Source organism: Argopecten irradians, chromosome 2 (genome assembly GCF_041381155.1).
Source record: "Argopecten irradians isolate NY chromosome 2, Ai_NY, whole genome shotgun sequence".
NCBI classification, from domain to species: Eukaryota; Metazoa; Mollusca; class Bivalvia; order Pectinida; family Pectinidae; genus Argopecten; species Argopecten irradians.
The window spans coordinates 9,376,540-9,401,157 of NC_091135.1; the positions used below are offsets into that span (position 1 = coordinate 9,376,540).

At 33.7% G+C, this 24,618-nt stretch overlaps 2 protein-coding genes across 2 annotated transcripts; one reads left to right on the top strand and one right to left on the bottom strand.

The window, feature by feature from the left end:
* Nucleotides 1–4,895: 4,895 nt before the first annotated feature.
* LOC138316424 (adenylosuccinate lyase-like) lies at nt 4,896–7,360 on the top strand. Its single transcript, XM_069258118.1, has 3 exons — nt 4,896–5,457; nt 6,859–7,062; nt 7,289–7,360. Exons 1-3 carry the CDS (start codon nt 5,227–5,229, stop codon nt 7,358–7,360), a joined length of 507 nt encoding a protein of 168 aa, XP_069114219.1. The 5' UTR covers nt 4,896–5,226.
* A 6,654-nt stretch (nt 7,361–14,014) lies between these two features.
* LOC138314375 (NADH dehydrogenase [ubiquinone] 1 alpha subcomplex subunit 10, mitochondrial-like) lies at nt 14,015–24,157 on the bottom strand. The gene is made up of 8 exons (XM_069254678.1): nt 23,512–24,157; nt 21,693–21,779; nt 20,985–21,106; nt 20,515–20,603; nt 18,527–18,581; nt 17,856–17,968; nt 15,502–15,625; nt 14,015–14,291 (listed from the first exon to the last, which is right to left on the bottom strand). The coding sequence occupies exons 1-8, from the start codon at nt 24,053–24,055 to the stop codon at nt 14,238–14,240; spliced, it is 1,188 nt and encodes a 395-aa protein (XP_069110779.1). The 5' UTR covers nt 24,056–24,157; the 3' UTR covers nt 14,015–14,237.
* Nucleotides 24,158–24,618: the final 461 nt, after the last annotated feature.

Genomic DNA, 24,618 nt, shown 5'->3' on the forward strand with positions numbered 1-24,618 from the left:
TGTACGTTTGATATACTATCGTATTGTACATTGTGGAATTGTTTTGTGTTGGTTATGTAATTGTATGGTTATGAAAACATAATGTGAACTTGTATGATGTTATTTTGTATATATATATATATACGGGCTTCCATTGACAACTACCGGCTCATTAACTATGAAAGTAAAAAAAGTGGCAAAGTCTTTTTGACAGCTGGTGACAATATATAATACTATCTTAGTATATTCTCGATCATTCTAATAGCGTTGTATTCGTTCATTTACATTGTTTCTAGTACCTATGCAATGTCCTTTTCAGTCTAAGTTGATTTTACGGTAATTTTGGTCGAAATTTATATTTCTGGTTTCGAAGGATAGTATTCATATTCCTGATTGCAACAATGATATAACTTTACGGCATTCCTACTTACTTCGGGTATATCTTCTAGGAACTACTCTAAATAAGTTTAGTGTATGTACATGTACGTTGATCACCATTTGAAAAAAAAAATATTGATAAATTAGGAAAAAAAATTCTTCGGTCAGGTTAACATATATACGGAAAATTTCTAAAAGCGGTGTATAAATCCTTTGTCATTTCACGCAGTTATCTGAATGAATATATTTTTGTGATATATAAATATTTTATATATATGTGTTGTATATTATACTGCGTACCATCTTTCACCTTAACCCGACATTATGTTAATAACTGTATATTTGTTTAATAGTCAGCATTAGAGTTATATAAGATATCTGGTTTTTGCTGTGCATCGTCGTTTACGCGTGTATGCTAATTAGAGAAAGTGCGAAATATGGGAACATGTAATTTATACAAGTGAGGCGTGAAGGGAAAAGATTATACAAGAAGAGGCAATGATCAATGTTGAACTGTAAAATTGGTTACACAAGTAGGAGTTTTTACTTCCTCTAATAAATGCTTATTTACTTCTTAATTTTATTTTTTGTTGGATATTTATATAATGTAACGCTGTTTGGTCTGTTTATGTAAGCCTCTCGAGGTATTTGGAAATTATGGTTGTAAACTTATTAAAGTCATACTGAAAATAGTTAAATTAATATTGAATTCACAATTAGTATATGTTCATTTTCTGAAGTTCACGAACAATGAATTGGAACTCGGCAATTTGAATGTGATTCCGTGTAATATCAGTGTTGCGCATGTTTTCTTATAAGAAGATATTTCCATTCAAATTTATGCTATATAAATATACTGATATCATAAGCAATATACGGAAAAGACACGTGACTATTACTTTTTTAAAATTAAAACTGAAGCTACAAGTATGAAAAAAAATGAAACGCACATTTATTGTACTGACATTATATTGTGTACAGATGTATTTAATTGAGCGAGTGATTGTCTTGTGAGAGTTTGTATGGAGTTTGGTGTGAAACGATTTGTAAAGGTCGTGTGAAGGTCATATAACGGAGTGATTTATATGTACATGTTGTTAGAGTATATTGGCGTAACATTCACATGCTAAGATGTTTAAATTAAACTGATTTTTACAAATTTCAAGCCGTTTTTCTTATATATTAAACATGAAATTTAGTGGTTCTTCCTATTACATCGTATGTAGATGTAAAGTATACATAACAAAAATTCATTGCTTTATATAGATTGATCATTTAATCATAACTTATAAAATTGTAAATGAACAGTTGACAGGGAATCTTCCGTGAAGTTTCTATTAACGCTTTATATACAAAACCAAGTTATTTTTGCGGCTTTAATATGTTTGAAAAATCATGGCGACAAGTTAACAGTACCCCTTTTCTAACTCCTGAAAAATGCAAAACTAACATTGCACTTAATAATTAACATTAATTAATTTCGCAAAAATTACAATTGAGTACCGAAACTCTAAACTGTCGTATAATACATCGACACAAAATTTCAAGCGCATGCTCCAAAATGCTTTCTAATCTAACATTTTGAATATAAGACGATCGGTATCTAGTTATATATATCTATTCTATCGTATATGATTTCAGAAAAAACACATCCGGTTTATGAAGAAGCAAATGTATTTAGTTACACCAAGAAAATGTGTTATCAACTTGGATGTTTTTGTGGCGATACTAAAGGACTATATCTTCAACTTGGGTCTAGAAATCTATAAATCTGAATCTAGCTCCTCCCTAGTGGTTATAATTTGAATAGTAAGTTCCTTGAATATTTCCTCTTTTATCCTACTTTCCTTGCTGCAGCTTCTTCGTTCGATGTCTCTATGACGGATGTCCATACCTCCTCATATCACGCGGACCGTTAGTTTCGCCTTGACGCCTGTCCTCCATATGATCATGCTTCAAGCACCTCAGTGGTTAGCCTACTATATAAAAAGATATTACATTCAATTCTTGATACAAAACAGACACGTTCATCAATACCACAGACGATGTGCATGCTTCCTGTCTTTATCACTGAAATATGCAAATTCCGATGACGATGACACTTAACCTTAGTGTCAATTCAACAGACTATACTAGAACCCATATATATTACTTATAATTTTGTCCCGAAAACGTTTTTATCAATATAACTGTTTATTCTTTTTCAATGTCTAAAAAAATTAATTTTTTTTTCTGTTTACCTTTATTAACATTTCGCTTGTTGTTCTCCTTACTTCTACATTCCGGCATGTAACCGCGAACCATATACCTGATCTCGTTTTGTCATACAAGCTTAATTATGTATAACATATTTTTAATGTTCATGCTGATTATTCAGAGAGTATAACAAAATTGCAAGGCCCTGCCGGATGTAAATTAAATTTGCTTGTTATTAAAAATGTATTGGCATCAAGAACACAATAATTTACCTGGTTCCAACAGCAATTTACGTACATATTGATTAGGTTTTGAGAAATGAATGGTCATCCTACTATCGGTAAGTGTCGTCTGCTTATTGTGACTGATCCGTTCATCTTCAATTACGTCTACCTTTACTGAAAATTATCTTGAAAAAGATTAGGAATGTGTCAAATTACTTATTTGATAATGCCATCTAATATATCTTAATTTTGGACTTGTGTAATTCGTAAATGAGTTGTATTTGTTTGTATTTTTTATGTTTTTGTAAGTTAACCAGACTCCCCAGAAAATGGTCGTGACGTCGGAGAGCTAAAACAGCACAATACTTGAAGCATGACCTTGCTATAACTGAATCAGGAAACACCGGTTGTTATCTACACAAAACCGCTGTGATCTCCATATCAAAGTTAGAATGATATTCCATAACACATTTAGGTATGCCATTGATGAGCGACCCACAGTCATCAAAAACTTTTTTTAGGAAATTTAAGATCGATATTTGTAGAAAAACACATCATTTTCAACAGGAAATTATACGCATTTAGATTTATGCCTATGACAAGCTAAAATATATTGTATGCTGTACACATGTAAATAATTCATCACAGTATGGAGCCAAACAAGTGCGAAAAAGTCAACGAAAAGGGTTATAGTACCATGTCGGCTTTCAGTTTATTGCCACGATATAACGATTATACAGGAAGCAGCGGAAAATGCAAAATATCGAACATCTGCATATTTTGTCATTTTGTTTTCACTATCCTGACAAAAACAAACAACGGAAGACTTCCATCAAACCAAACACGAAATAGGTTTTTATTTTAACAAACTAGTGGATTGCACGAAACGATCTTATGTTGTATTAAAGGCTTTTCGCAATAGCGCGTTTATTGGTGTGCAAGATTTAACCGCGATCACGGAAGCCTATTTGTGCCAAGGTGTAAAAATAATTGAGCATCGAAATTGAAACTTAGGTACTGGTAGAATAGGACAGAGTGATGGTTTTATTTTTTTTTGTATTTGTTCTACTTCTTTTTTTTTTGAGTAGATCTAGTTAACAGGACCGGAGTGGTTGAGGAAGCAGTGGCACTATTGCATCACAGTATTGTTTCGATTATGAGGCGGATAGTGCTCCCTTCGCCGTGGTTCGCTTCGGGCATCTATTCCAGCCCCTACCTCCACCCATGAGCCATAATGGTTTTATAGTACACCTCACCACTCTCAGACACAATGAGAACCCGTTTTCATAGGTCATCGTCACAAAAAGCACGTCAAGCGACATCTCGCAACGCTATACTTCATTTCCACACCACGTTTGTTACATTAAAAGTACAACATATTGCGAATTTGGTCGAAGACAATTTGCGTTTCTAATAAAACTGGGTAGAGTTCAGCCTTCATGGAGATCACTACGCAAATAGGAATAAGAAGTGAACTGCCTCTTCGGTAGAAAAGCAACATTTGCTTCTATGCCCCCACAACAGCAGTCAGCCTGTACGCCATCTGGGACGTCTTGCGGTCGAAGCTGCCACGGTATATCAATGACGTCATGTAATGGTGGACGCGTCACAATACATTTCACGTTACAATTCGCGCGCCACTGTGTCAATATTTCCCCTTGCTTGCCCCGGCAACTAGTTGTGCAAATAGTACACTCAAATGGGTGTTGCCAATCAGGAATCACGGTATTATGCTGTCACGTGAATGTACGACATCATATTTAAGGAAACAAAGTAAAAAGTACAACCAAAAACCAATATGACATCCACATGTTACATCCATGTGATCTCACTATACAGTATTGATGATTAACCTATCTTTCAACACACATGCTGTTCTCTTGTGGACACCGTAATGCTTTATCACATTTCCAACACTATAGGTAATACTTCTCATCTATACATATTGTAGAATGGATAGGTTCGCCTAACATTAAGTAAATAGTGAATTTACAAATTAATCCTTAATTGGGATTGTTGACATGGTTCAATGCCTCTGTATAATAAATGAACGTGACAAGGTTTGTTACGGGTGGTAAGTAAATTGGTTTACCCAATCTATGACGTTTCCAGCTTAAGCATAGTCAATGAAGCATATCATTATAACGAAATTTAAATTATTGTATGGACGCCAAGAAATTAGATTGTTTACTCTTTGGCGATTTGGAATTATATCATTGTGTAGAGAGTAGAGGTTTGCTTTTCACCACAATGTCAGCGGAAACGTTTCCCATGGGGAGAGAGATATACGGCGTTATGCTGATTACAAGTGACAGGGTGATCAATAATTTATTAACCGAGCACGGAGCAATATATCCGGCCTAACAAGGATAGCTATACCGGGTGCAAATACATTACGTGTATCTAATGCCACAGGTACCTTTGGAATATTGCAACATTACCAGAATTAATGGATTCTCCGAGAAATCGTCAGAATTATGGTAGTCGACTTTCAAATATCAGTAAAGTGGATGTCAATGTTTCTCCACTAGACTTGAACAATGTGCCTTCAGAACATCTTAAATACCGGTCTCCTCTCGTGTCCCGGTATGCTGGTCCAGAAATGGCGTACAACTTCAGCGAAATGAAGAAGTTTACAACGTGGAGAAAACTTTGGACATGGTTAGCCAAGGCGGAGAGGGTGAGTTTTACATAACATCTAATAGAAATAAATGTAGAAGAGTAAAAATATGGCAAATTACTTTGGAAATTCAAATTACATCACATATGGATTTTAAATGAATTAATTTGCTTGACAATATAGCAGTACAGTGCAATGGTAGTTTTTGAGCTTGAAAGGAAACGTTCAAGTGGCTATAATGTTTAATGTTAAATGCATATACAATGTTGTCATTCACATCTGAAAACTTTTTTATTCGTCTTATGAATATGAACATTGCACCTGACATATGATTCCTCAAAACACAAAATACGTTAGCTTTTGCCATCTTCTTGTGTTGCTTACCGTGGTATGACTGTCAATATGGACACCGAGGTAATGATTAAAACACATTTAATGTGACAATAAAAGATAAAAAGTTTTGAACTGAGATTTAAAAATATAGCATTTCAAGAATCTACATCCTTGATACATCTATAACTACACCTGGCAGGTGGGAGCTATTTTCCACGAACTCCTTACGTGTACCCCAAGTAGGCATTGCAGAGGGTGTCTTGAAACATGTTGCTTTATTATGTTGTTTTCAAATCTCAGACGCATGCTTAGAAATTTAAATTATCAACCCAAAAATGTACCAAAGCCAATGAAATTGATGCTACAAATGAAATTAAAACTCTTGGTGCTACTATTATGGGACGTGATGTTGGTGACAAACTCATATACTGTTTCATAAATTGTTAACCAATCCTGTGCCAAAGAGCCTATTTTTAGCCGATTGAATTTACATTTAAGCCCATTTCATATATTTTATGATGAAAGTTGAAATCGATAAATGTTTTCCTATCTCTGCATATAAATTAAAATTCTCTATAATTGGATAGTTTTTGAGTGTGATTTCATTGGCGTAACATGAACTATAATATTTATATCATTATTGAAGATCAATATTTTTATAGTATGCCTGAACGAAAGGCTCCCATATATAACAAGATGTCGTCATTTCATCAATAACCGAAATTGATTTTTATAACAAAACTATCACTAGCTTTACTTTGAATCTGATAGAGTATTACAACTCCCTGCATCAGCATAAAGGCGGGATTTATTCCATTTTAAAAAGCGATGGATAAAATCGTAGGATATACACATATGCGTAAGATCTAAATATTGCAACGACTGTCTTGTATGTTTGGTATAGTTACCAAATATCATTGCATATGAATACATTTACTGAACATTTCGAAAGTAATGTCTGTTCATAGTCTTTCCATTTTTATACGTTTTATATTTGACATTTCAGCATTTTCATTCTAAATATGACCGCCCTACAGTATTGTAAGAAAAATTTGAACCATCTTTGGCCATACAGTATGTATGTGTGTACAATGTAATTTCTCAAACATTTTAACAATCTGTCTTCAGCATTTGGGTCTAGATATTACAGAGGAGCAGATTTCACAAATGGAACAAAACATCAACAATATCGACTTCGAAAGAGCAACACAAGAGGAAAAGCGAGTACGACATGACGTCATGGCGCACGTTCATACATTCGGTGCGTGCTGTCCTTCTGCATTACCCATAATACATCTGGGTGCCACTTCCGCCTATGTGGGGGATAACACTGTATGTATTTTCAAAATCTCAAAATAACTTTGTTACGTTATTACACAGACTACTATATCATATTGAAATATCCCATTTCTCCAAAGATATTGTCGCAATATATTTGCTAATAGAATATATATTTCTAATCGAGATACTCAGAATTGATTTACTTGAAACGATTTTTTCTCAGAAAGTTTTCATGAAAGTGAAAGCGAGCAATATTAATATACATCTTATATTACAGGACCTTATAGTAATGAGGGATGGTTTCGACATTTTATTACCCAAAGTAAGTAACATATTAACTTCACATTAAACATTACCTTCGTAATCTTTTTATTTCTTTCAATAAGTAATGGTAATTTAATGGTCTTTGTGATAGAGGAAACATTCGTTTTATTACACGTTTCACATTGATATTTAAGGTGTGTTTTCGGCCACCACTCAGCCCTCACGAATGCCAATAAACACACCACTGCATATTGTATTGTCTCAAGTGACATGACATCATGTACCGTGGCCTTTACTATTTTTTGTTGTCTATTTAACTTTTTAACCGTACACCATACAAGTGTAGTCTATACGGTCTAGTAGGTGTAGATCCAGAGTTAAGGTTTGCCCAGTTTACAAGAAACTGCAAATGAACGAAGATGCTATTTTAATTTTAATTATTAATCTACCCGAGTATTTTCAATACAAATCATCTAGACGAAATGACATGGTTTTATGCCTCTATGGGTTACAACCTTCCATCTCACTCGTGCGGTCATGGTTCGATTCCTCAGTGTGATCCGTGTTATTAAGGAACCTGTATCTTTCGTTACTGACTAATAAACCTCATGAGTACACATGTCAATCTCATATCGCTTATGTAGTGATCGTTCAAATAAATGTGAATATTTTTAATGCAGTCGTAGACACATATTCGAAACATCACACTTTGACTCTCTTTCTTTTTTTTAAATTTATTTTGTATTCAATTTTCAAAAGCTTTGTACATACAATAAACATATATGAAAGATGTATGTTGGAGTTAATTAAGTTAATACAAAAGTAGTCATGTATACTCATAATATACATCAATCAATGGACAACACATTTTCACTAACAAACTCACTGATTAATTTATAGAGGATAAAGTTCTCAAACATTGATATTTTAAGGTAATATACGTTGTTAAGTATCAGAGAGATGCAGGACACACATACATACATACAAGGTACCTCTGTCAAACCTAGGTCAAATATTTATTTTACAAGTTTTTTAACTGGTTTTTGTATATGTTTTTAATGTTTTAAAATTTTAAGATTGGAGCCAAAGTTGTATTTCTGTTAAGACCTGTTGTTTATTTTTTATATTACTATTGGTTATTAAAATTTTTATGAGCTTTCAGTTCAAATTTGATGTGGTGTTTTAAACCAATTAGACAAAGATCTGCTTCAAGACATTTACAGTTATAAATATATTGTTTTGTTAAAAGTAAGATTAAGTTGGTCTTAAATTAAAATGTGAATGTTTATTGTTAACTTTCTTGCCAAATATAAATTATTGTTTACTGAATCTAAGTCCTAGATTTTTTGTAATAATTGCTATTCTCAGTTGTTCTATCAGATTTGATGTTTTATCACAGTCCCATAGTATGTGGTGTTATGGTTTCGGGAGAAGTTCTACAAAATATACACATGTTATTATCCGCTTTACCTATTCTTAGTAAAAATGTCTTAGTAGTCAGGATTCTATGATTTATTCTATATTGTAACCATTGAAGTTTTGAACTTGTACATGTGTTTAAAAGGGTGTTTATAAATCTTTTTCCAATCTTCTTCATTTATATTAAAAGTTTGATTCCATTTATTTTGAGCTGTAGGTTTAACTTGGTTTTGAATTAAAATATTGTATATGTATTGAGCTCCTTTTTTAGAATTTAGAATGACTTTGAGATCTATAGGTATATTGGGTAATATTACATTCTATTCTGTGTCGTAATTTTGATTAATTGTTTTTCTAACAAAATGTTGAATGGCATTTTTCAAGCTTTGGTATTTAAAAAGTTAGTCCGAATACTATATATAATCACAGAATTCTTCAAAACTGAGAAATGATTTATCTGGTTTTGTTATGTTATAAATAAATATAACATTGGCTTGGAGGTGATTCTTGATGTATAAGGGTAATTTTTTTTTAAATGAAAAAAAAAAAAAAAATATGTCGGCAATATTTATGTTGTTTAGCTTATAAGCATAATAGAGAAACACTTGTCTGAAAACTAGTGCTGAAAGTCTAGTCTATTTATTTTTACCTCTGTTATTTAGACAATGTTTCTTTTATGTTGGTTTCACCTGCCATGTCTTTGAATACTTATCTTTTTGTGAAACAGTCATTTTGATTAAAACATGAATTCCCGGTCATGAAGTCATCCATAATATACAGGATTGAGTAATCGAGTATCTATTAAATTTATTGCAATCAAACTAGACCTATTCCCAAATAGACTCATGATTGCTATCGTGTATTAAACGGGGTACATGTACGTTATATATCATCAAGGTGCAGGGCGTCGTTATATGAACAAATAAAACGTATTTATGTATCTATGTCAAACAATTTACCAATGATGTGTTTGTTTTCAAAATAAAATATTGTCGCATCATTTTATCCCTCTCTCAATTTAATTACTGGTCATTATGCCAAACGACTTTTTACTCCGTCAGAATAAGCTATGAGAGTTACTCCCCTTCGTTTTACTCCGTCAGAATGAGCTATGAGAGTTACTCCCCTTCGTTTTACTCCGTCTGAATGTATTATCAGAGTTACTTCCCTTCGTTTAAACTCCGTAATAATGATCTATGAGAGTTCCTCTCCTTCGTTTTACTCCGTTATAACGATCTATCAAATTTACTTTGCTTCGTTGTACCAAGGATTTATAAGTGAGAAGGATTCGTGACTGTCTCTTTACATTACTAAACACCACGCGAGCCGCCTATGAACCGGGAATAAAAACATTTTTCTCAACAAATACTTGTCTTATCCAGTCAAACGAAACACCAATGTAAAGTCTATTAAATTTCACAACGATTATTACTTGATTTAAGGACGGAATATTTAGAGGATATGTCTTAAATTTTCGTTAAAAAATACGACAGCTCATGAAATGACGGCCCGCTTCAGAAAGTAAGACGGTAATCCTCGCACCCGCAAGCTACATCAAAGGCTGCGCCGGCGGATATCAAAGGAAAATCAGTCGTCGCCCAACGTCACGGTCAGTGCACAAACATAAAAGCTCCTGCCTTGTACTTCTCCAAAACCCAGTGTGACTTATCCTTCTCATATACGTCCTTGGTTGTACTCAATCAGAATGATTTATCAAAGTTACTCCCCTTCGTTTACCCAATCTGAATGATCTATAAGAGTTATCCCCCTTCGTTTTACTCAATCAGAAATTGACAACGATCTTTTTCGTTTTACTTCGTCAGAATGATCTATCAGATTTACTCCCCTTCGTTTGACTCAGTCAAAATAATCTATCAGAGTTACTCCCTTTGTTTTACTCCACCAGAGTTACTCATTTTCTTCGTTTTACTCCATCAGAATGATCTATCAGCCAATTCGTTTTACTTTATCAGAATTGATCCATCAGAGTTACTCCCCTTCGTTTTACTCTGCAGATGATCTATCAGAGTTACTGACAACAGGCTTTTGACTATTTATATTGAAACATATAGAGGTTCCGTAAATCAAAAACCAGGGTAGTGTATACGTATGACAGAATGACCTTATAAGCGCAATGATACGTTAACGTCGTTTAACGCTAGAAAAGAATAGATATTTAGAAAGCATAACATCTAAAGCTCTTGGCGCTGTTTTATATCTTTGTATCTGTACAATGATTTTATGAAGTGTTTTTTTTTTGTTTCTGTGAAACATGAACTTTGGTGTTAACTGGGTATTTTCTGAAATATACATAAGAGAGATTGGCAGCTCCGCCATTTTACGATCGGTAGATGTAAATTGTACAAGGGATTTAAATATTTATATCAATTTATCTATGTTTCTGCAGAAACATATATACATAGAGATTGGAAACTCCTTCTTTGTTTATGTTGACAGGCAGAGGGACCTCCGTTTATAGGCATTTTGCCTTGGCTAACTTCTTTTAAGTGTATTCTTTTAAATATGATATTTTTGCATCAACACAAAGTTTAAACATTATATCATGGTTTGATGTGATCAGTTTTACCGATTGATGTTATTTAATATGATTTTTGAAAGCACGAAAATAAGCAATTTTACCTGGTTTTTTTTTCGAAAACCAGGCATGCAAACCGGAAGTGCGTTTTGTTTTATTACTGAAATTCAGAATAAATTAAAACATTATTTTTTCTATCCAAAAATGTACTCAAACCATCTGAAAATTACTGAACTTTTACAACATATCAAAGTTATTCTTTTATATCCAACTATTTAAGAGTTTATGTAAAAACCCCTAAGCACATACAGATCGTAAAATTAGAGGAGTTTGCAATCTCTATGTATACATGTTTCTGGTTTCTGATTGTACCTCTGCATGTCAAAGTAAAAATGTTTATTTATTAAAACATATTAATAGGAAAAACTGGTCATATCAAACCCTGATATAATGTTTAAACTTTATAATGCTGCAGAATTATCATGTTTAAACGAATATTTTTTAAAAGTAGTTAGCCAATGGGAAACTGCCTATAAACCTCTGCCTCTGCCGTCGACAAAGGAGTTCCCATTCTCTATGTATATATATATTTCTGGTATTTTGAAATCCATAATGAGTATCAGCATATAATTAATTTTTATTTGTTTTCATACTAAATCCAGCTCTCTTTTTGGCAGATTATTTTTTTTCTTATACTATGAAGAAAAATTATGAAAATGGCGCGAAAATCCGCCGTAATCATGACGTCACAATAGAGACATTGACGTTGCGTATTGATTTTGAAAAAAATAATCCATTGGAAAATCGATGGAAACGTACTTTGTTATCAAATAGTCTAAAAGATTAATTATAAGCATTGATGCAACTATTTTTTAACTTCATAGGGTTATGAAATAAATTTTGTTTGCAAACTTTTGTGAGAATCCGCTTTGCAGTTTGCAAGCAAAATTTCTTTCATACCCCTATGAAGTTAAAAAATAGTAACATCAGTGCTTAAAAAGTAACAAAATTCAAGTCAACTATATCCGCATTCGTCAAAACATCGGGAAACTATTTCAGATCTCCATGAACAACAAACCTATGTCAAGATTAAAAATTAACCTATATTTCATGGTGGAGGAATTGGTGATTTAGCATCTTTTTGCAGTACTCAACTTTTTATATCCTAAGATAAATCTTATTGTTGAAGTGTGTTGATTTGTTTGCATGATGTGTATTAAATCCAACATGTTTTAAATAAGCTGTGTCGCTTGTGTTTTGACGACTGTGTTTCGTCTGCAAACGTTTCATTCAAACGACTTCTTCTCAAAAAGCGAAAGAAACAGGGTACTTGTATTGGGGTTGAAATATGCTGGGATGTGGAATGATGTGCTACAAAGTTTGTTCAAATAAATGACCTTGACATTCATTCGAGATCAAAGGGGGCAAAATACACTAAAAGCTTTAAATGACTTCTTATCAATACATTTATCTACAAGAGGCTAAGAGATCTGACATTTGGCCTGTGACATGCTTGGGTGACGGTCTACTAAGTTTTTTTTTTAATTGAAAGGTCATAGGGGTCAAAGACACTAAAATCTTTAAGTGATTTTTGTCAATAACTAAGAGGCATAGAGACCTGATATTGAGGATGTGGCATGCTAGGATGAAGGGTTACTAAGTTTGTTTAAATGAATGACCTTGATCACCATTCAAGGTCACAGGGGTTAAATAAGCTTAAAGCCACACTATACGTAACTCTCAACAAAAATTCAATTTAAATTCGACTCCGATATTGTTAGTATTTGTAGATGTAGTTGAAATTAAGATACATTAAGAATGTTTATAATATTTTTTTGATAACTTTGGTACAGCAGTTGTTGAGAGTCGATACATGTAAACATGCCCTCATCGGTCGCCATAGAAGTTACGATTATTGCCAAACGCAAGTCGGAAAGTTAATGACCCGTTTTCGGAAGAGTTCGGACAGACGTTACGTAGTTACGGTAGTCACATGACGTTCTCGGCAACGACGTTACAATGTCGGCTAACTTCGTCTTGTTTGACTAAGTGGGACCCACCTAGCGATGTTTAATATTTATTTGATTTTTATCAAAATATTCCGAATCATTATCGCTCATCTTGACTTCGATTTATTCCCGTCTCTGCATGATTTTCAACAGGATTTTTTTTAAACATTCTTCTAAATCATGACAAAAATAAGAAAGATATGGATATTGGGTCTTTAAATCTTTAAAGAACTAAGAGATCTGCAGATATTTGTCCTGTATTATGCAGGGGGTAGGGCAACCATGTTTGTCGAGTTGAATGACCTTGTCCATCATTCAAGGTCACAGGGGTCAAATATATCAGAAACCAACAATGTCTACTGAAAAGTTCCCAGTATCAGTATGTACAGTGTCTAAGTGTTAGTTGAAGAGAAAATGGGCATTTTCAGAACATTTGTAGATTTTTTTCCGTTAAAGTCCATGGTCCTCTTGTTTCAATTGTTTGAACAAAAAATACATGTTAAGAAGGAAGCAGGAGCATCCTGTTATATTGTGTATTTGCATATCACAGAGTTATCTGCCCTTGTAGGAACTTTTGATCATTACTGGTATTTTTCAGAGAAATCATGTAATTTGTTATCACTAAGTAATGATGTCAAAATAAATACTACCTGCAAGAGAGATAACTCTAACATGTATATACGGAAATCTGTCACAAGTAAATTATAGCGCAAAAGATAATTAATAGTTGTTAATTGATGAGCTTAAAACATGTGAAAAAAAAAGACAACATTAGTTACAGATCAGTGCCAGATTTATTACAAACCAATGTTTCAAGTCACAAAAATTCTTTCATAAATATATTCATTCATTCTACGCAGCACTAACGTAATACCAGGTCAACAGGAGCCTTAGGTCCGAGAAAAATATTGTCTTTTTTAAACACAACTTTGACCTTAAACTTCCTGACGTTTTGCGATATTTTTAGTACGATCTTTCATCTCCGCAGCAGTTCTGCCTCAGTAAGTTCCTGTTTTTGGATCATAGTAGTGCTTGTACTTATTTCCTGGGTGCTACAAAAGAGAAATAAAATATTATAACTGGCTGGTTTTGTCTGTAAAATCATGCGCATTTATGCAAAAAAGACTGACATCGAATGAAAATGTTCACATCTGAACCTTATTTCATAAAAAGAAACAAAACTGAGAATATTCTTGCCTACAATTTCATGAATGACATTAATGTGATAAATAAAAGATTCACCAATGTCCATAACAATCTAGGTAATATTGAATTTCTCTAACTTGTTTAATAATTTGATATGCCACTTGCCTAAATGACTTAATAGCCACAAATGTTCGATTCCGTGAAAAGAAATAAATTATAAACCAAAGACTGGAAAAAGCAAACTTTAAATGACCAATTGTTGATAAAATTGAATATACTGTATTCGACACAATAAGTGCCCACATCCCTATAAGGGCCCCTTTCCTTTTTTTAAAGCTTCAATTTCAATTACTTTGAATTAAATGCAGACTGAAAATATGAAAACTTTGTTGGTTTTCTTAGCAATTTCTTTTGCATATTGATTTATGGTTACTTTGTAGAACAGTTTTATGAAAGGCAAGTCCATATTTGTTTCTATTCAGTATCCGTGAATTGCTTCAATTTTTTAAGTGCCCTGGGTACTTATTGGGTCGAATACAGTATTTAAATTACTGTAAACATACATAGTATAGTGATGATCTTATTTTCAGTGCTTTTCGCTCAAGCATTTTTTTGTAAATATGATTTCATTAATTGTATTTATCACATAATCTGCCTGATATTAAGTGATTTCGCCTGTGTAATATTTTTGCATATGTCACTAGTGTAATATGACCTGGAGCAATTTTCATTGGCTGGAAATTCATTGTAACGTCAGACAGAAACAATAAAATGACATCAGGAAAAATGATGTGACATCAGCATTACTAGGACGGTGGGACAAAATGGCGGCCTCCGCTGAATTTACATTTTGACATGAAATTCTTTGTTTTTTAGGTTTTTGTAGTTATGTGATAAAAAGTGTCTTATATTTGCATTCATTTCATATGAGATTTTATGAAATGAATACTCATGTAAGATCCTATAGGTGTGTGTGTATATTGTTAATTCATCAAATTAATCGTTGTGTTGATCAATTCAAAATTAATTTTGCATTGAAATTTGATAGCGCTGAAAAAATATGATTAGAGTTAACACTACATGATCCTGTTGTCTCTATAAAGCTGATATACCTACCTGCATAATGATAGTTTCCATTTCCTCCAACTCGTTGGAATCATAATTTAATTCGTCTATATCAGAGGGAGTGGTGAGTTCCTCAAACAGTCTGTCCCAGTGCCACTTGTATCTCTTTCCATACCTTAAATTCAAATAAGAATTATGTGTAATTATTTGTCTTGCTTTTCCCAATTTGCATCATGGTTAGGTCCATTTGACAACAAAGAAATAAATAACAACAATTATTTCTCCAAAAAATTGATCTCTTGTATTCATAACATACAAGAGGTCAATTTTTTGGAGAAATAATTGTTATTGGTTATAAAATTTAGTTTTTAAATATAACTGAATTTTAATGCGATTAATAATTGACCCTTAAGTTTAATATTTTGACCCTCAGGAATTTGATTTGACCCTCAGGATTTTACAGCTAAGGGTCACTGACTCTTGAGATTTTGATCCTACTGGATGCCCTGGTTATGAAATGATGATAGTAAGAACTTTATCTTAGATTGGATTTAGATAACTTAGTCAAAAAGTATCACAAAAATTCTCAAAATCCACCAAAATTCTGAGTTTTTCAATCCAAAAGTACTAGAGCTACATAAAAAATTCCCCTCAATCTTTGTCTCTAGTGTTCTGATGCAGGGGTATTTTTCACTTAATTGGGAAAGGGCCTTTTGGGAAAGAAATTGGCAAATTGGGAAGGAAATTTCCAGGAGTAAATTGTATTTTTTGGGAATCTTGAATTTGAAATATTTCCGTTGGAAATGGGGCCTATTATCGGCCCCAAAAAGCCCCTAGAAAAAAAAACCTGTTATGGATACATACACAAAGACAGTGTAAAACACTATAGATTAATTGTAAATCATTGAAATAAAAACAATGGTTTTCCTTCAGTCATGGCTATGATGTCATCTTTTGTTGTCCCAAGTACTTTATTTAGACTATTGTTCAAGTACTTGTTCTGTCTGTAGATTAGTACACCTTTCACTGTACATTAGTTTACCTGTAGCTGTAGATTAGTTTCAACTAATCTACAGTTCCAGGTAAACTAATATACAATGAAAGGTAGAGAGTGACACTACATGCAGCATTTTAAAATTGGACAGATAAATAATAAATAAATGTAACCAAATTCAACATAAATGTAATAGAAAACTTCAATAATACATATTATTACATATTTTCTGTTTTATATATTGATCCATGGACATCGGCATAAATCCAATCACATCAACCACGCATAACGCATAAAATTACTCCTTGTGTTGAAAATCAAGACTTTTTAGTATTTCGACAGCACAGGCATTCCTACAATGATGTTTTAATTTTAGATAGATATGTGTACTTTCTTTCTTTGAAAATGGAATGAATGCTTTCGGTATATTTTCCAATAATTTCACTGTTAATTGCTTCATTTCTTGAATACATACACGTAACAAATAAATCCACGTTTCCCAAATTGAGTAATTTCGGTATAATTCCTTATCCAAGAATCACACAAAGCCTACTGAACAAATTTGAAATTTTAAGCTTTCTTTTCATCACTTTGCCGTTTTCACTGAATTTCAATGTTGTTTCCTTTAGAATCCACTAAATCTTGATATTATGTTTTAGGACCAATCATATTCTTCATTTCATAACGTAGAGCGGTATACTAAAAATTAATACGTTTCCATTGTAATCCTCCATATCTTGTGAATTTCCGACAAGTTATATCCAAGTGAATGGTCTGCCTCTGACATAAAGAGCAGTTTAATTAACATATCACAAAATAAACTCTGTTATTGAAAATTTGATAATCATTTTAGATAGTTTTACTTCGTAAAGATCTGATCTGTACTGTCTGCCATGTTGCCTCTTGTACTGCTCCACTCAGAATGAAGAGAACTCAAACTCACAATAAATTTTCTGGTAATAACATTGGTATGGAATTTCATGAAAAATTCATGCAATGCATGCACGACCAGTGTAGACATATTACAACTGTGCTGACATGTTCAGTGTCAAAGATGGTTGAAGGCCTTACCTATAGCTGTAGATTAGTTACACAATAGCCATAGTTAGCATTGTACATCCGAGTGCCATGTTTTAAGTAAGAGAAACACCTATACTTATAGAGAACAAATGGGCAATATCTCATTTAAACGCTTACACATTCGACTATAACACAATGATCTAATTCAGCTTTAAAGTCAAGAGGATTCAACTGCACCTAAATGGATGACCATGGATGGAGTAAGTAAAGACAGCATAGCCTAACTCTCACATTAGACAGTGAGGAATTTGAAAAGGGAACCATATATTTTTATTTGATGGTTTTCGTCAATGAATGTGACAGAAGTACAAAAAGTGTAAAGTATATTTACTGGTATCTGATGATACTCATGTCAATGCCTGTTGGAGGTTCCCATTCGATGAATTTATTTTCCTCATTCATCTTCGGTCCGTCCAAACTCGTGTCATTCAGATCTTCAAAGATCTAAAGAAAACAAAAATTCACATATTAAAGAAAACTGACATTTTATATGTAAAAAAAATACATAAAACTGACGTTTTATATGTAAAAAAATATCATGCACATAGCGCAGAATTACACAGTGTTATAGAGCCCATGTACATGTGTCTTTTAGACAGATTTAAAGGTGCAATATATAACATCCCTAGTGCTAATATAGCAGATATGTACACAATTGCCGTTGAAGTACTCCAGGTTTTCTGTAGAGTTGTCTCCCATTACATTTATCTATCAAAGTTCCACAAAAAGTATTCTGCACAGAATATTTATATTATTACAGTTAGTCATATTACATTTCCACCGTGTCACAAGTACACAAGTAAATGCTCATCAGACATAGCTACCATGACAATCAATATTTCATCAAAATACACTTTCATGTACATCTACACATTGCTTCCAAGTTTCATTGAAATTGACTCAGTAGCTTTAATAGGAGGAGTTTTCCAGACAGACAGACAGATAAGCTGAATGAGGATCAAATTAATGGAAGTTAAACAAAGGAAAGGTAAGTATACTTACCAACTCATAATCTAGTGGACTTGTCATGTCGTAGGTTTTTATCTCGGACATATCCCTTAAAAGACAAAACAATAATTATTATAAATAAAGCGGGTGGCGGAGGGGTAATAATTATTGTTTATCTAGGCTTAACTCCAACACAGATTTTGTAAATATAATAAAAATACATAAAATATTTGCTAAAGAAAAACATGGAATAAAATTTTAATATGGCTAACATTTCAATAATATAATTAAAATGAAGATCCTTTAAAATTCTCACTCTATCAACGTCTTTCATAAAGGATCAGTCAAAATCCCGTTAGGGGTCATCAGTTCTAGTGACCTTTATACTCTCTGTACAATTTGCCAACTATAGTCCACTGTATATATAGCTATATATCATGTAAACTTTAGGAAATTTTTGTCACTTGGGTCATTCTTAAAATAGTATCTGTATGAGATGGACTGATGGCTAAACAATTATTTGGGCCGGCAAAAGTTCCCAAGTTAATCAGTACATTCTAAACATCAATATTTTATTTTTGGCCTGCTTACCTAAGTTCTACTATTTTTTACAGCTATTGAGTAACTAAAATAATCAATCGGGGTACAGAATATTGACAAAAAACTTGGGCTTGTGACTGATATGAGAGAATCGGTGATCCTCTCATTACGAGTCCAGCATGCGGCCATCTCATGTCATCAAGTCTTGAGATCTTCATACTTACTTGAACTGAGGAAGGATGTCTGTCTGGTAAACATGCTCTATGTCACCAAGTCTAGAGACCTTCAAACTTACTTGAACTGAGGGAGGATGTCTGTCTGGTAGACAAGCTTTATGTCACCAAGTCTAGAGATCTTCATACTTACTTGAACTGAGGGAGGATGTCAGTCTGGTAAACATGCTCTATGTCACCAAGTCTAGAGACCTTCAAACTTACTTGAACTGAGGGAGGATGTCTGTCTGGTAGACGTGCTCTATGTCACCAAGTCTAGAGATCTTCATACTTACTTGAACTGAGGGAGGATGTCTGTCTGATAGACGTGCTCTATGTCACCAAGTCTAGAGATCTTCAAACTTACTTGAACTGAGGGAGGATGTCTGTCTGGTAGACGTGCTCTATGTCATCAAGTCTAGAGATCTTCATACTTACTAGAACTGAGGGAGGATGTCTGTCTGATAGACGTGCTCTATGTCACCAAGTCTAGAGATCTTCAAACTTACTTGAACTGAGGGAGGATGTCTGTCTGGTAAACATGCTCTATGTCACCAAGTCTAGAGACCTTCAAACTTACTTGAACTGAGGGAGGATGTCTGTCTGGTAGACGTGCTCTATGTCACCAAGTCTAGAGATCTTCATACTTACTTGAACTGAGGGAGGATGTCTGTCTGATAGACGTGCTCTATGTCACCAAGTCTAGAGATCTTCAAACTTACTTGAACTGAGGGAGGATGTCTGTCTGGTAGACGTGCTCTATGTCATCAAGTCTAGAGATCTTCATACTTACTAGAACTGAGGGAGGATGTCTGTCTGATAGACGTGCTCTATGTCACCAAGTCTAGAGATCTTCAAACTTACTTGAACTGAGGGAGGATGTCTGTCTGGTAGACGTGCTCTATGTCATCAAGTCTAGAGATCTTCATACTTACTAGAACTGAGGGAGGATGTCTGTCTGATAGACGTGCTCTATGTCACCAAATCTAGAGATCTTCAAACTTACTTGAACTGAGGGAGGATGTCTGTCTGATAGACGTGCTCTATGTCACCAAATCTAGAGATCTTCAAACTTACTTGAACTGAGGGAGGATGTCTGTCTGGTAGACGTGCTCTATGTCATCAAGTCTAGAGATCTTCAAACTTACTTGAACTGAGGGAGGATGTCTGTCTGGTAGACGTGCTCTATGTCATCAAGTCTAGAGATCTTCATACTTACTAGAACTGAGGGAGGATGTCTGTCTGATAGACGTGCTCTATGTCACCAAGTCTAGAGATCTTCAAACTTACTTGAACTGAGGGAGGATGTCTGTCTGGTAGACATGCTCTATGTCACCAAGATATTTCTCTGTCAGAACAGCACTGTTCACTTCCCATGGCTGAAATGTGTTAGAAATCACACTATTTGTTATTTTCTAAAATGTAATATATATACAGGGTTCTGTGTACCAAATTTTATCAAAAACTGTAGTTTAGGAGGAGTTTGTCGGCCAAAGTTGTGTCTACAGACAGACAACTCGATTCCAGTATATCTCCCTTTAACCTCGTTGCCGGGGGTATAATTATCTAAACCAGATGCTTGATCACTAACGTATTTGTTGAACCACAGAAAATAGAGATAAAATATTTTTATTGTTAATTTTAGACATGATTTAATAGTCATGAACTTCACTTTTTGATTTACTGATGATAGATCATGAATATAGTTGTAGATTAAGTCAGTTACTATGGTAACATTGTACAATTGTATTTTTTCATACTCTTCCTCTTTTCTTGATTTGTTCCATACAGTACTGAGTAGGAGCATCCAGGTAAATGAAGAGATGGGGACTGATCAATTCTACCTGTGTCTTGTAATATATACGTGCATAATGTTGGAAGCCTGAAATATAAACATTATTCCTCATTCATAGTACATGCATGTACATGTATATATAAACATTATGTAGAAAATTGGGTCTGACAGTTTCATGAACATTCCCTAACATTCCCTAAGATTTCCGGAGAGAAAGCAATACAGAAGTTAAGGAAATTTTCTTTAGACTTTCCCTTTACAACTTCTGCAACATCATAGGACAGCTAGAACTTTTTGTCAGCATGATTTGGGCCGATTTATGGAAAGGCCCCTTGTAACTTTAGCACAGTTCTAAAATAAATTCTGAAAGCAAGGCTGTGTGGGAATTTCATCACAGAAATAGCCATCTGGGAGGATGTTTTAGGATTCCAATAATATAAATTGATTTCTTCTCATGCAGAGCAATTTTGTCTCATGCAGAGCAATTTTGATGGTAAAATTTATTTTTCTATTTCATAACAAATTATACTGGATATATCAACATCATCTTTACTGACTTTAGCCTCCCTTTGCTCGACTATCCACTTTAAGTATATACTGCAACAGACACCAGCAAATCTTGTAAATAATCAAATCCAGTTCCCACTGCATGTTCTATATAATGATTCCTCACCTTTAGCTGTGAATACTCCACTTTTCCTTAGAGCTTTTGCAAAAGCAAGGTCACTAAAGACACTGCGGATCATCACAACGCCTTGGCCTATAAAAAAACACCAAATTTACGTTAAATTAAGTATTATTTTTAATATAAAAATCAATATGTCAGTTGAACTTCTCTATCCCTGAAAACGAACATGCAGGTCAAGGGTTGATATTGAGAATTTTCTTTTGGGATATTAATTTCCATAGCCCACACAAATTGTAAATCCTGGCAACCCATTAACTACACGCGTGAAAGCCCATATTTGACATTACCAGCAGGACACTATCCAGTGAACAATTGTGATGATCTAATCTGCATAATATCTTAAAATATAGAAGCAAAATCATTCTAGAAATGATACAGAGATTAAGATAAACATGTTTTTTATTGACTTCACTTTGTTTGGGATTAATTTTGACCATCGGTCTGCTAAAAAGTGCCGACACAATAAATATTACATGTTGAAGCAGAAAAGGATATTACATTTACACTCAATGTTGTCAAATGTGTAATGTTCCAATGCCAGCCTCTAACCAAGCTTCTATGGGTTCAACCTGACATCTGCGCAAACAACTGTCTGCACTGCTGTTTTAGCGATGTCGACGCTTCCAGGGATCAATCTAGCTCTGATTTATTACCTTTTATGGGTAAATTTCCCCTCAAGGAATGAATTCCCCTCTGGCCTAAAATTCCCTCTGAAAATTTAAGAATTCCCCCATTTTAAGCTAAAAATGACTGTTTTTGTAACACAATTTCCCCTGTGACTTATTTTTCATTAATTTTTTTTAGACTTTTGTTTGCAAATTTCTTCATATTTATCACACAACTACTGCATATTTTGTGATAAACTAAAATTTTTCATTATTGAGCTTTAAATCCTGCTTTACTAAATCTAAATTAAAATTAGTTGTTAATATAATTTGGACCAAAATAAGAAGATTCAAATTCCCTTAAATTTCGCCAAACTTTTCCCCTATTTTGAAAAAGGGTAGTTTCCCCCAAAACCTAGATTGATCCCTGGCTTCATGACTAGAAACACGCTAGTCACCAACCATTACCAGGAACATTGTTTTTTCCATGCTTTCTGAGATCAACGTATCATACAGAATGCTAATTAAGCCGGTTCGCTAGTACCAAATGTAACATGTCAAGGCCAGAATGCATCCAAGAGCAGGCAGCACAATACGTCATAGTCATAGAAGTGTAATATCTTCTCCGCTGCAACAGTCAGGTCCGGCAAAACCACCAATTTGTGTATTATATGCAAACTTGAGTATTATACCTCAATTGGAGTATGGATTTGTTACTAAAAATAACCTAAATTGCTGAATTTTCAAATTTTGCTATACTTTATAAAAAATCACATTGATATATGCCAAGATAAAGTACAATTTACTGAAATTTGTGCAGTAGAAGTGTTTGTTACTTAGGAACTTGATGCAACTTTTCTCAAAGTATTGCATCAATTTTCAATACTTTCCGACATGGAAATAAATCTATTTTTTGCATTAGTGTTGTGTTTCATAGTTAAATAAATGCGATTTGTAGAAATAGTTTGGAAAAGTTAATTTTAAAGCAATTCCTCTATTTTTAGTAACAAATCTATACTCCAATTGAGGTATATAATACTCTAGTTTGTGTATAATACGCAAGTTGGTGGTTTCCCCGACCTGACAGTAACAACTTACCAAGCCCCTTCTTTGACAAAATATTTTACTTTTTTCTTGGGTTTTTATTAATAAAGTTACCATTTTAATATGTTTTTAGCATTTAATGCTCTGTGTATTACCTGTATTCCATATGTGGTCCACGGCTTCTCTGTAACGTTCAAATTTTCCCTTGTACAGTGCTATTTGTGTTCTAAGAAAATGTCGAGCATCCTTTGGATTCTTGGCACTGTATAGCATTTCCAAATCCCAGTATTTGGCTTTATCTGAAACTTGCTCATTTGTTTCTCTAATGTCAAACCCAGTACCACTAGCAAGAAAATACTCCTCTTCTCTGTAATCGGGGATGAATTTCATCCCGAATTCCTCAGCAATTTTTCTTCCAAATTCTTCCTTTTCCACTCCCATATTTCCTTCTATAACTATGAGCTTTGAGTTTTCATCTAATCTATTGACTGTTTTGTCTGTGAAAATCTGAGGATATCGTAAAGGCGATGTTTCATATGGATACGGTTTCATTCGTTTTTTCCGACTAGCGTATTCTGGGTCCGAGATGGATGTTAGACTAGCCGCCGGTACATTCGCCTTGAATAAGCCATTGACGGGACCTACCGTACGCTTCAAACAAGGAACTATGTTCCTGTTTGCCCAAAGGAGGATCCGCATTTTGTGAAACCTGCAATCGAAGGCGACAGACAGTAGTTACAATATCATCAGTTTTTCATTTTCCAATGTCCTCCAACACCGGAAAAAGTTTAAAAGCGCCAATAGGAGCGTGTGTCAATGACACTAACTACTGAAACAGCAAGAACGACAACTCTAATTAGCTTGTACGAACAGGCAGCACGCTACTATTTGAGTGCACAAGTTTTTATGAAATGATTACAACTTCTGGTGACAATGATAATAGGTGAATGATAGTGAGTGAGTTTACATGTCAATATGTACATGTATCTATGTTTTCATCAAACTGACTGGAAAAAAGTAAAGTTATAAAAATATATTAGATTCTAGCTATATTACAAAAATGTAGACCTTAATGTCACTACATTTTTATTTACTTTTTAAATAAAATTGAATAGCTTAGATGTATTATACCAGAATTTGATTTAAACAATTTTTTCACGTACTGCTGACAATCTAACAATTATTTGCAGATATCATATATTTGTTTTATGAGCATTATATAATTCTTTTTTTTTCTAAATATATTTTCTGTGTAAATTTCA

Bases quoted from the DNA above. Each gene is read 5' to 3' on its own strand.
- LOC138316424 (XM_069258118.1), top strand. From the start codon at position 5,227: ATGGATTCTCCGAGAAATCGTCAGAATTATGGTAGTCGACTTTCAAAT. The intron at 5,458-6,858 runs GTGAGTTTTACA...ATCTGTCTTCAG, and splicing joins GGTTAGCCAAGGCGGAGAGG to CATTTGGGTCTAGATATTAC. The intron at 7,063-7,288 runs GTATGTATTTTC...CTTATATTACAG, and splicing joins CCTATGTGGGGGATAACACT to GACCTTATAGTAATGAGGGA.
- LOC138314375 (XM_069254678.1), bottom strand. From the start codon at position 24,055: ATGCGGATCCTCCTTTGGGCAAACAGGAACATAGTTCCTTGTTTGAAG. The intron at 21,107-21,692 runs GTGAGGAATCAT...TTTATATTTCAG, and splicing joins TGGAGTATTCACAGCTAAAG to GCTTCCAACATTATGCACGT. The intron at 14,292-15,501 runs GTAGGTATATCA...TCTCTTTTGTAG, and splicing joins TGGAAACTATCATTATGCAG to CACCCAGGAAATAAGTACAA.